This window comes from Polypterus senegalus, chromosome 2 (assembly GCF_016835505.1).
Source record: "Polypterus senegalus isolate Bchr_013 chromosome 2, ASM1683550v1, whole genome shotgun sequence".
Classification (NCBI taxonomy): Eukaryota; Metazoa; Chordata; class Cladistia; order Polypteriformes; family Polypteridae; genus Polypterus; species Polypterus senegalus.
In genome coordinates, this window is record NC_053155.1 from 268,303,019 (window position 1) to 268,315,454 (window position 12,436).

A 12,436-nucleotide genomic window follows, 5' to 3' on the forward strand; every position below is an offset into this window, starting at 1 on the left:
AAAAACTAAAAAACTAGTCATTGCCTTCAGTAAGCAAAGACAAGATAAGATTCTTATTGACATTAATCGGAACACTATATATATATATATATATATATAGAGAGAGAGACAGCAAGATGAGAACATAAGAAGATAAAATGTATGTGTCTATTAATTTAATGTTTTCTATATTTGTGAATATACTTGTGGCAATGCTTAGCAATTGCTATATTTTACTTTACTATTAAAGTATTTAAGTTTATATTCTCTCCTTGCTATATTTATATATTCTTGAGAGATGATTTTTTTTTTAATTGCCGCCTATTATGACCACTGTGGCTTTAGGTTTTGGGGCTGTCATCAATAACTAGCATTATAAATGCAATCAGAAAACTATGCTGATTCCCTAGGTACACTAGTGACACTATGTGTTCACAAAACTCAAGCTGACCTTTCTTCACAAATGATTATTTTCATGTGATTTGCTGTAAATATTTCCTTACCGGTTACATCATGTTCTGGCAGTTATTCTAATTGCAGTGTCAAACCATTACAAGGGGCTGGTGGTGAAGAAGCCACAGGCAGTTATTAGAATCGAACGTCCTTCTCGTAAGCACAATTTCACAGTAAGCTGCCCTAGAAAGCCATGCAACAAAATCAAGAGCCATAATCACCCAGGATGCACATTTTGTGTTCTGTCCTGCATGCTTGATGTTATGGATGAGCAGCAGTTGGCACAAGGCAGAGAGAAAAGACTATGAAATGGATAAAAATATTTGGTTAATCATAGTGTAACAACAGGCAGGCAGTCTGATACTGCAAGACATAGAATCAGTCAATTTCAGAAAGGTTTCATCAACAAATCTAGTCTGAAAAAACAGGCATCTGTCCTAACAGTATGAATTTCATAGTAGTTATTTTTATCTACCTCTAAAACTAGCAAAAGTGTTAGCAAAAAAAGGACTTTTTGAAATGTTTTTTCATTGCATGAATGTTGAAAATGGCATCCCACTATCTAAACCCACAGACAGCTACCTCACTGACTGCCAATTGTGTAAATGAATATTCACCCACTTATCGTGACATATTCTGCATCCAAGACAGTCCACTTGGCTTACAGTACACTATCCAGAGATATGACTCCTACAGAATAAAAATATCTCAGGGGCTGGCACGCTGACAGATAATGGCCTGCTTGCTGATCAGATGAAAATAAATATGGCATTGGAAGGACTGGACATGCAAGAAAAAATTGCAGAGCATTTAGTTATGGCCAAATGCAATAACGTTTTGATTGAGTTAATAGTACAAGTAGATCTCAGGGACAAGCTAACGTGGAGTAAAGAAGATTAAAGAGTATGAGGAAGCATATTAGGTGAGCAGGACATTTCCCATCAGTATTGCTAGGTATATACAGAGTACATACTTACTTATATTTTTGTTGGGTATGATCTGTTACCTTCACAATTGTATTTGAAAAAATAAGTCAAATACTCAAAATTCAGTAGCAGAGAAGTGAGTCTCTTTCCCATTAGCATTCCATTTCAGTTAGTTTCATAAATTTGATAAGGCCATAAGTATTTTGACAAAAGAGGAGATAATTCAGTTCAGTAACATTGCTGGGTTAGTTACGTAGTTCCATATCTCATTCAGATAATTATTACAGGTTGTTGAGATGATCAAGCAGTAACAGAGGATTAAAATAACAATGTTAAGTGATGGATTTGTAGTGCTGCTGATGAGTACAATTTGGGTTTAGTTATGATTTTTTCATAAATTAATGAATTGGTTATTCTCGCTATAATAGTGAACTACTAGCCTGGAAATGGTGCCCTTTTTTACCATTAACCTTCCCTCTTTATATTACTTAAATGATCACCTAGACATGAGCATTATATAAACAGAGGGCTTCTTTCATTCTTATTAAAAAAAAGAATATCATTCAGATATAAACCATTAAATGTCTTTACTGTCTCTTTATGGACCGCAGATGGAGTGATACTCTTGGAACTGAATAAAACATGGCTGCCATATGCTGGTTGATATTAACAGGCAGTGTTTTTTTATAGCAGTTAGAGGCCTTGATAATCCGCTCCTCACAGCTGACTCACTATATGTCACCTGCTGGTGCTCTAGCTACATAAATATATAGTAAATATAAACATTTTTAATATATCCTAATCCATGATTAGTGCCTGCCAAATACACAGTGCCAATATAAAGTATTCACCCTTTTCACATTTTATTGTTCTACAACTTTAAATAACAGTGGATGTACTGTAATTCAGCATTTGTTACTCAGATCAACCGAAAAATAAAAAATGTATTTAATATGAAAGTGAAAACAGATCCCTGCAAAGTGGTCTAAATTAATTACAAATATAAAACACAAAATGACTAATCACATGAGTACACACCCTTTTTAATATGACACACCTAAATTATCCCTGATGAGGCCAAATGGTTTTAGAAGTCCTGTAATTAGTTCAATGGAGGTCACCTGACTGTAGTCCACAGGTTTCACTTGATTGTAGCCTAAATTCACCTGATCAGGAAGATCCAGAACACAATCAGTCAGTATGGTGACTTAACCTAAACAATGAAGACACTTCAAGCAGCTCTGAAATGGCAATTAAAAAGCACTAGTCACAGGATGGAGACGAGAAAATATTCAAGTCACTGAGTATCCCTTGGGGTCCTGTTAAATCAGGGGTTTCTCAAGCTTGGTCCTGGGGGACCCTCTGTGGCTGCAGGTTTTTGTTCCAACCAGCCTCTGTTTTTAATTGGACTCCTGTGCTAATTAAGTTGAACTGTTGTTTCCCAGATTCCCTGTCTTGGAAACAATATACAAATTAGAAAATTAAGTTTGGTAAAAAAAAAAAAGTATCAAAATGTACTAAGCAGTTATATGTATTTTTTTCTTTAACAGTATTTTCATCTTGATTGTCATTCTACTTTTCTAGGTGTTCTAATTTTTAATTAATCCATTGTTTACTACTTTGTGGGGCTGACGCTAAAGTAGTTGCAGCCTTTCACGATTGAGTGTTGTTTGCTTGGGTTTCTGCTCTGCTTGTTTTTAATTGTCATTATTAAGATTCAATAAAGGGAGCAAACTGCACAGAGAAAGGGCGAATTATAATAAAAAGAAAGTTGAGCATTTAAATCCATAGCAAAACAGAAATATTTCTAAGTTTCTTATAAATGTAAAAATCATGCTGCTGTCTTTTCTGAATGTAGAATAAAAGATAAATAATACCAGCTAATTAAATGAGATCAGTGCTATTAGGTGTTGTCACTGATTAGGAATCTGTTTGGAACAAAAACCTGCAGCCACACTGTGCCCCCAGTAGTGATGGGCGGAGTGAAGCCTCATGAAGCATCAAAACGTTTGAAGCAATTGTGTCGGAAATCGTATCGAAGCTTCGAAGCATTTGACACTCACCTCTCTAGGGACCCCTCCTGGCCATTTTCATTAACGTTACACAAACTCATGATCCACTTCAATGACGTCTGTTATAACTCTGATTGCTTTTATTTTTTCGCTGCTACAGACTGACAACGAAGAGAAGGGTTCGTCAGCAACTTCTAGTGTCTGATGTCTAATATATAATATATATATATATATATATATATATATATATATATATATATATATATAACTAACGCCGACAAGCAGAATGCACTGTACGATAGCAAGAGTTAAACAAAATAAGAGGCCTCACTCATGGATTCCCGGCTCTTTCAATTAGTATTTACTTTTGCACTGTATCATTATAATCGGTCCTGTTATTAGTATTAGAATTAACCTTCATCTTTTCTTGAGATCACATTTAATAGCCTTAAATGTTTTCTTTGGTTTGACTTAATTAAAATGGAGTAGACGGAAAAAAAGGTTTATCCCTGTACTTTGTCACGATATAGGTAAGCACATTTGAGAAAGAAAGGGTGAAATCCTTAAATCAGTTGTTATTATTCGATCAAGTATTAAAATATTTCATTTACTATTACTTTACAATATTTTGTGGAGCACCAAAGTAACGAATTAGCTATAAAGCCATGACGCCGTCAATAGCTCAACTGACTAAGGTGGTTGCTTTTCAAATTCTGAGCGTAGTGCTAGCCCGAGTTCGATCCGCCTTAAAGACTCATCAAAATTAACAAAAATAAAAAAAATGATCAGAATTGAAATCTTTATAACCAATTTGAACTAAATAATTTTGAGAGATACTGTGGAAGGATCGCATAAGAGATCTGTTCGGGAATCACCAAAATCGCCATCAAAATGCGATGTCTAATTGCGGATGGCAGCTCACGTATTTACATTAATCCATTTCTATTCATTGCCATTTGACGTCCATGAACCCCTCTATTGAATAAGGCAGTGGTTCTCAACCTGTGGGGCGCGAAGTAACAAAAAGGGGGGCGCGAAGATGTGAAAAAAAGAAAACATCTGTTGGAACCAAAACAAATTAACTTAAACTACATTCTGATAATAGAACAATAAATACTGTATAGAGTTAGATAAATGTCGATAAAAGTTAAGTAGGTATAATCAAATATGCATCTACATTTCAAAAAAATGTTGGGGGGGCGCGATTAAAACTGTTATGAAAACTCGGGTCGCAAAATACTTAAAGGTTGAGAAAAGCTGGAATAAGGTGATAACAAACCCACTGTGGTAGATCAGGTTGAATTTGCTCTGCTGCACCAAACATTCAAAGGCGTCAATCCGGAGCACATCAGAGAGACTGAGAGACACGGCGCAGATCAGTCACCTACACACGCAGGACACTCCAATGTGAGCAGTGCACATATCAAGGTCGGCATTAAAGATTGAGTGCTGAGGCAACAAAAAGCAGCGGGATAAACACAATTGGACCTGCTGTTGAAAAAGCATTGCTTTTAACAACAGCATCCCTCCCTCGTGAACACATCTTCAAGGTCCGGACAGGTGATCAGTAAAAAGTTTTTTAGTCACAGCACAGTGCAATAATAAAACATTTCCTAAAACATATAGTTGTCCAGTCTGTATCATTCCTAAGCAATCTTCCAGTAATAGAGGCGCAATCCCAGTTACTAACACATTAACACTCAAAGTAAGAACACATTCCACCTTATCAATTTAATATTTAAAAATTTAAACCGCTAAACCCGCCATCAACAACTACAAAAACAGTTGAAATCGTTACTCAAATATTTTTTTTGTTATAGACATAAAACAAGATGCACATTTCCATTTGATATATCTTTACTAGTGTTCTCGCCTTGCTCGCTCCCGGTCCACGTTGGAATTTGCTGTTTAATAAAAAAAAAAGAAAGAAAATCAGACTCATAATTCACAGTGAGTGGACGTGGGACCCAAACCCACATATACTTTATTATGAAGCGGTAATGCTACCGCTGCACCACTACTATTTTCAGGAGGGTGGTATATAATGTGTGTTTTTTAATGTATGCATGTATGTATGTACTGAAGAGGAAAACAATTATATATAGATGTATACTATATGACATACCTTCAGTGTTGCATGAAAACGTTGCATGAGGCGAAGAATGGATATTTATGAAAGTATTATAGTGAGAGATGTGTCGTCACCCGTATTGCTAAAGCTCTTCTTTGCAGCATTATGCATTCAACAAGTCAGCGTTTGTATGATGTATAATTTATAATTTTATTTTTTGCCACAACGTATTATCAGGCACAATCATTTAACATGTATTGATAATCTACAAACTTTCATTTCAATGGGAATTCTGTTGAGTTTTTTAACTCTGTTGATGCCATATGTACTTCAAACGGGAGCTAGATGAATAAATAATGAGTCGAAGCTTTGCACAGAGTACTGAGATTGTGTCATGACGGGCTTTGAACGGGCTCCGAAGCCTCAGACATGCGTACTACTGAGATCATGACGGGGCTACTGAAGCCTCAGACATGCTTAGCACTGAGATCATGACAAGGCTCCTAAGCCTCAGACATGCGTAGTACTGAGATAGCGTCATGACGGGCTTCGAACGGGCTCCGAAGCCTCAGACAACTGTAGTACTGAGATCATGACGGGGCTACTGAAGCCTCAGACATGTGTAGTACCGAGATTGGATCATGACAGGGCTTGGAGCAGACATGGTCACTGGTTACTGAATCTTTGTGAAGCCTCGGCACACTGAAAGGCATTGACCTCTATATTCTGAGAGTCTATCTGACACTTAACTCTCTAGTTATATTTTGTAATTCGTATTGACATTATACATTTCAGTTGATATGGTTAAGCTACAATTCAGGTAGTTGCTGAGAATTAATGATTGTTCTTGTGGATTGCTGTGATTTCCTTTGTCTGATACATAATGTCAAAGATATATTGTCATATATTAACTTTATATATATATATGAAAAGATTAGGTAAATCGTTCAACCTTTTTATGGAAAACTTAATTTTGTTCAAAACCGTACGTCATATAGTATACATCTATAAATATAATTTTTTCGTCTTCATTAGGAGAATACAACGATACTCTCGTATCAATTAAACCATTTTAACGTGCATATGTCAAACAACATATTTCATCCGCCGCAGTAAGAACAGTAGTAGTAGTAGTTCAGTTGTGCAGAGCTCGTTAATTATCTGAATTAGGTGGCTCAGTGGTGTTGTCGCTCAGGTTTGCATCGCTGATCCTCCTCTTGTGAATTTTTTTTTCTATTCCTCCATTTAACAAGCTTGGACGGATAGCGAGCGAATCGAGCTATCGAGGGAAGGTTGGGCCACCGTAGTCCGGCAGGTGGCGCACGCCCCTAATTATATTGTGTATGCAAAGAGTTTCACTGTAAAACGTAATAAACTTCATATTAGTGTGTTTGGAGACCCTGGTGTCGTACTGAATTTGTATTGTAGAAAAACAAACTACTGTCCAGGATGCCTAAATGTGTCTTTTCGTTTCCGATCGCTATACGGCACTTCCAACTTGGGGCAATTCGCTATAAACAGTTTCAGCCAACCAGCGCCTTCTAAACATGCAGAACGGCAGTGTGAACCTTAATTGTAGCGACGCGGCATCTTCGTTTCAGTCAGTCATTGTCCTGTTAAGACTATTTACTGTTAAGTGCTGCTTGAGCTACCGTTTATAGTACAACAGGTGGCATACGTAGTTCTTAAATCGATATTGAAATGCACACTCAAGTCTCCTAAATTATTTATTGAAATGCCTGCATTTACAGTGTCCGTTTTAGGAAGTCGTAGTTTTTACTTGTTCCCGTTATTAGGAATTATAATTTCTCAGTGTCACATATTATTCGTTACTACTCGCGAGTCCCGCATCATTAAGATTCTGTTTTATATTCTGTATAAGGAAACTTTTTAAAAGGAGCGTTGATTAAACTGACTATAGCAGACATCATGTTCTTAAAATGACTTTATTGATTTGATATTGACAATTAATCATAAGGTCAAACATCAAGGAGGATTTGAGTTTTCATGGACTGCGCTGTTTCTTTTTTTTCGTGACATCGTGTCAGTAGAGAGTGCGTCATGTTAACAATGCATTCTGTCCTAAATGACAGCGCACACGCTTTTTTATATTTCCTAAAGGCCAATGTGTCTCAATTTGCTCATTAATATATTTTGACACTGTATTTTAGTGAGAATGATTATAAATATATTACCCATGTTCATTTCATAGATATGTAACGTTTGGTGAGTATAAATAAAAAGTAACAACACATATAATAGTTATGTTGCATTGTTTATGATTAACAAAATTCATCGGTTATCGGAAATGTTCTACTATACAGTTGATTTATTTCACTTCTGAAGGTGTACATTGTCGGTATTCTCCATTGCGTTTGCCCCCGAGTGTAACGTGTGCCAGTGTAACCGAGGGATGGCAAATGAGCTCACGTAATGGGTGACAAGGAACATTCTCATCCTGATGCCCAGGCTCTTGTCATAAATATTCCCATCTTGTGCTTTTTCTCGTTCCTGCAAGTTTACTATTATTATTGGACATGTAGAGGAAATGTGTTTTATTTTATGTTTATGAAAGGAAGGATGGTAAAGCCTTGAGTGTTGATGCTTTGGGTAACAAGACAGGTTAAGGAGCAGGGAACATTGAATGTGACATTGACTGCGGGGGATTGTGTAACTGGAAGATGGTTTAAGAATACAGAAACGACAAAAACTTAGTGTTTCAGTAATTCTATTTACGTCAATTATTTACTCTGTTGTGCTGCACTTCGGAAGATTACTTATACTCGGGTTAGCGTATTTTATCAATATAGCACAGACAACCGCTTTTACACTTTGAGCCAAAGCACTTCAGCAGACTAGTTACTGACCAAATCGACTGCTGACTGCGCAGATATCAATGACGTCATTACGCTAGCGTGTTCGAAATCACGTGACGGGCGCATTTGAAGCAAGTCTCAAAGCGGTGCTTCGATCTCCAGTGCTTCGGAAGCTCGACACAGTGTCGAAACCTGAGTATCGAGCGGCCCATCACTAGGTCCCCTAGGACTGAGTTTGAGAAGCCCTGTGTTAAATCAACCATAAAAAAAGCAAAAACACAAAACAGAGTATGACAAAGCTGTAAGTGTTCCTTAGGAAAGCAATCCACAAAAACTAAGGGAATGTGCAAGAAACATGGGGTGTGGGGAAAGATTTGTTTTCTAAAAAGACATCAACCCCAAGCATATAGTCAAAGCTACACAGAGATTTCTTAAAAACAACAATGGTGATGTCATGGAGCGGACGAGTCTGAGTCCAGATCTTAATCCAATTGAGAAATTATGTCTTGATTTGAAAAAGCTTGTTGACTCACGATCTCCATGTCTGACAGAGCTTGAGTAGTTTTACAAAAAAGAATGGGGAAAAATGTCCAGATGTGCAAAACTAAGGGAGACCTGTGCACAGACTCAAAACTGTCATGGCTGCCAAAGGTGCATTTAGTAAATACTGACTTGAAAGGGTCATGTTTATACAATCAACTATTCTGTGCTTTATATTTGTAAGTAATGTACTTCACTGTGCAGAGATCAGTTTTCACTTTGACATTAGTGAGTCTTCTTTTGTTGACCAGTACCAAAAAAAGCCACATTAAATTATCTGATTCAATGTTTAATAAAAACTATTTGTGAAAACATCTAAGGGGTGAATATTTTTAAAGGCACTGTATAATATCAACACATGCATGATTACAATGTGTCTCCTTAATTTAAAATAACATAATGAATTTAGAAATGAATTTCACAGGCAGATTCTCAGATCTTTCAGCCCCCATTTATTTCACCTCCAGCTGCATGGTGTTTGAATGTACTGTATAGCCCTATTTGTGTCGGCCATAACAGGAGTTAAAGCTGTCAGTGAGGTCTATGGTTGGATTAAGGTCAACATTAAACTAAGATGAATATTAATACTACAGGTTGGAACAATTGTTTATAAATTTTACTTTAGAAGTTAAAATTTAAAAAATGAAGACAGTAAATAGCTACACATGTATGGTGAGTGAGAATGCAATGCAACAAAATTATAAAATGATCAGTCACAATACAAATACATTTAAAGGGGTCTTTTTATAGATTTCTGACGTTGCCTTACAGGGGTGTCATTCACTCACTATGGTAATGTACAGCTTTTCTTTTATCATAGTGGGACCCATCCGAGAGACTGGTTCATGAACACACCTACCTAGTGATGCTTTTCGTATTTTGTAAGATGTGATGATGGGGTGATTTCAGAGGAGCTATTTGGAAATACACTGCAACATAAGCTGTCATCAAAGCAGAGGCCTTGAGCCAGGATTAAAATAAAAAAAAGATTACAGTAATGACCAGATGGCACACTGATTAGAGCTGCTGACTCACCCCTCCAGGAGACGGAGTTTCATTTCTGGATTCAGTGACTTTCTTTACAGTGTTAGTGCATCCCGCTTTGTCAACATGAGATTCTTCTCCAGGTCCAATTGTTTCCCTTTCTCATCCCAGAGACCTGCAACTTAAGAATAACTGGTGACCCCCAACTGTCCTGGGGTGAATGTGTGTGAAAATGTGCCGAAAGATGGGCTGTGGCCCCTTAAAGGGTTCTTGTATGCCTTGTGTTCAGTTATAACAGAACAAACCGTGGACCCTATTGTGCTGAATTAGATAAACTGGGGGAAAATAAAAGAGGACTCTAATGTTTGTTATATGAAGGTAGAATCAAAAACATGCATAAATCAAAAAACACCCCCAGGCAGGTATTTCCACAAGCTCTCTATTTTATTACTGGAGCAGGTTTAGTTTTACTTAACAGGAGAACATGAAGAGCAGTGTCAGAGGGAAGTAATATGGGAAAGATGAGCTGCAGCCTAGAGCAGTTACCATAGTCGGATTATGCAGAGTGACACCAGCACTGTTGTTCTTGCATTATCTAAGTAACACTACAGATGTTTACCTCTGATATCTCAAAAGTGCTGCTATAGGGATTGATTCATGACGTTTGTTGTTAGTACCTCATTTCAGGGCATCTTCGGCTTAGAACCACAGTATCCTATTGAGATTCAGTATTCATAACTTTAGTGCCCAAAAGACATTTCATTGTTGTCTTTGAAGCATTTTTCTTTAACATCACAAATAAGTTATCAGTTTTATAAATTAACATCTGGCTCAATGAAGAATTTAAATCAGAAACTGCAAATGGTTTCAAAATGCTGTAGAAATATCTACTGTTGAAGCAGGCCCAAAAAGTGGTGGCCACTGATTTACAGTGATTAACCCTCACTTTAAATCGAGAGTAGATTAGAGGAAGACAATCACTCACCAAAAGAAGCCTTTCTAATGTCTCTGTAGATTTTTCAATAATGTCACCATTTTCTCATTAAGCATATTGAGATTGAGTGGACTTCATACTGTTTGTTATTTGAATCCACCCTAAAATAACTCTCATCATCTTACTTTCTATTAATTTGTATATCAGACCTTCAATCGTTTTCTATTGTGTTGAGTTTTTTTTATTTTGCAAATAATGTAACATTGTGTATTGAATTTTAAGAAAGTATATTGGGCCCTTTAGGCCATGGGCATTTTTTTCCTTCCTCCTCTTCTTGTTTCTCCACAACATTGTGTAAGAAAAGTAAGTTATTACATTTAGGCAAAGTATGTCTTAAATTGTATTTCTTTCTTTCAGCCTTCAATGTAATTCTTCAAAAATACAAGGCACTGGAAACCAAAAAAAACTGTTGAATGTTGTACTTTGACAAATGGCATTGGAAATAAACACGAACACACAAATAAAAAAAATTCTTCCATCCTGAACTGGATTAAGTGGGCTTGAAGATGAATATATGAATTTTTCAGCTCTACAGTAGAAAATATGAAACATTGTTTTGCTTTTTTTGTAAGAACACGTTTATTATTGTAGCTTATATTCATGTCAATAGAAGATATTGAGAGCTACTGAAGGTAAATTATACTTTAATCCTGCTGTATACAGTATATACTGTATCTGAACAATTAGTGCAGACTGGCTACATGGCATAATAAGCTAATAAATGAAACTAACGTTTAATATTAACCAGGCCACAGTAGCTATTAATCAGTAACCAGTGGGCAAATCCAGCTGGGAAATTCCTGCTGACTATAAGCTATACAAATGATTTTAAAAAGCGCATATCTATCTGCTTACTTAACACCTCACTCTGCATAGCACTACTGGACTCTGATTATTGTTATTGGCCGTCTGAGCATTTGTTAATTACAATGAACATTTATTCTCTCCTTTTATAGTTTTGAAAACCTTAGTTTCTATTTAGTTTTTCATTTTCTTTTTTGTAAACTCTTCTGACTTTGCCACTATTATAGTAAAGCACATTGAGCCACTTTCACAAATGACAATGCGCTATATGCTGTATAAATAATTATTGTTGTTGTTACTAAATGAGACCAGTATAAAGTATCCCTGCCGTCCTCCTTCATTGTAAGGTTTGATCTATAAATTGTATGTTGAGTGCATGTGTATATACATACAGTAAGCGTAGTCTTATATCATTCACATGCTGGGGTACGGTCTGGAAGAATAAGAGAGCAAAAAAGATATTCTCACTGAGGGAATGCATCTCACATTTCCTCAGTCTTTCTTTTTAAATTAGGATTATTGCGAATTGGGAAATCTAAGCTGACTGGGGGCGAGTGAATGTACCCTGAGGTGATTTAGTGTCACATCGACTTCTGAGTCTTGCCTTATGCCTCATGCTGCCTGCATTCTTTTTCAGGGGTTGTTTTCTGCATTGTACCTAACACTGCCAGGAGAGGCTTTGGCCCAGTATGGATTAGATGCCTAATTGTTTTACTTTTGTTATCTGAAACTTTCTAACTATTTTTAATAGACAAAGAATAAAAACATGATGACAAAAAACAACAATTCAGTTTTGATTATTTGCACAAGTATGTCTGTCTAAGTGATCTTGGCTCTCTGATTACATCTCGGTCTTC

The 12,436-nt window shown here is 36.5% G+C and overlaps 1 protein-coding gene across 1 annotated transcript in view; it reads left to right on the top strand.

Moving 5' to 3' along the window:
- The window catches only part of LOC120524683, a 48,165-nt gene extending 35,962 nt beyond the window's left edge, over positions 1-12,203 (top strand). The window contains exon 6 of the mRNA XM_039746495.1: positions 11,133-12,203. Within this exon, the coding sequence (XP_039602429.1) occupies positions 11,133-11,144 (12 nt within the window). The 3' untranslated portion in view covers positions 11,145-12,203. The remainder of the gene's footprint in view (positions 1-11,132) is intronic.
- Positions 12,204-12,436: the final 233 nt, after the last annotated feature.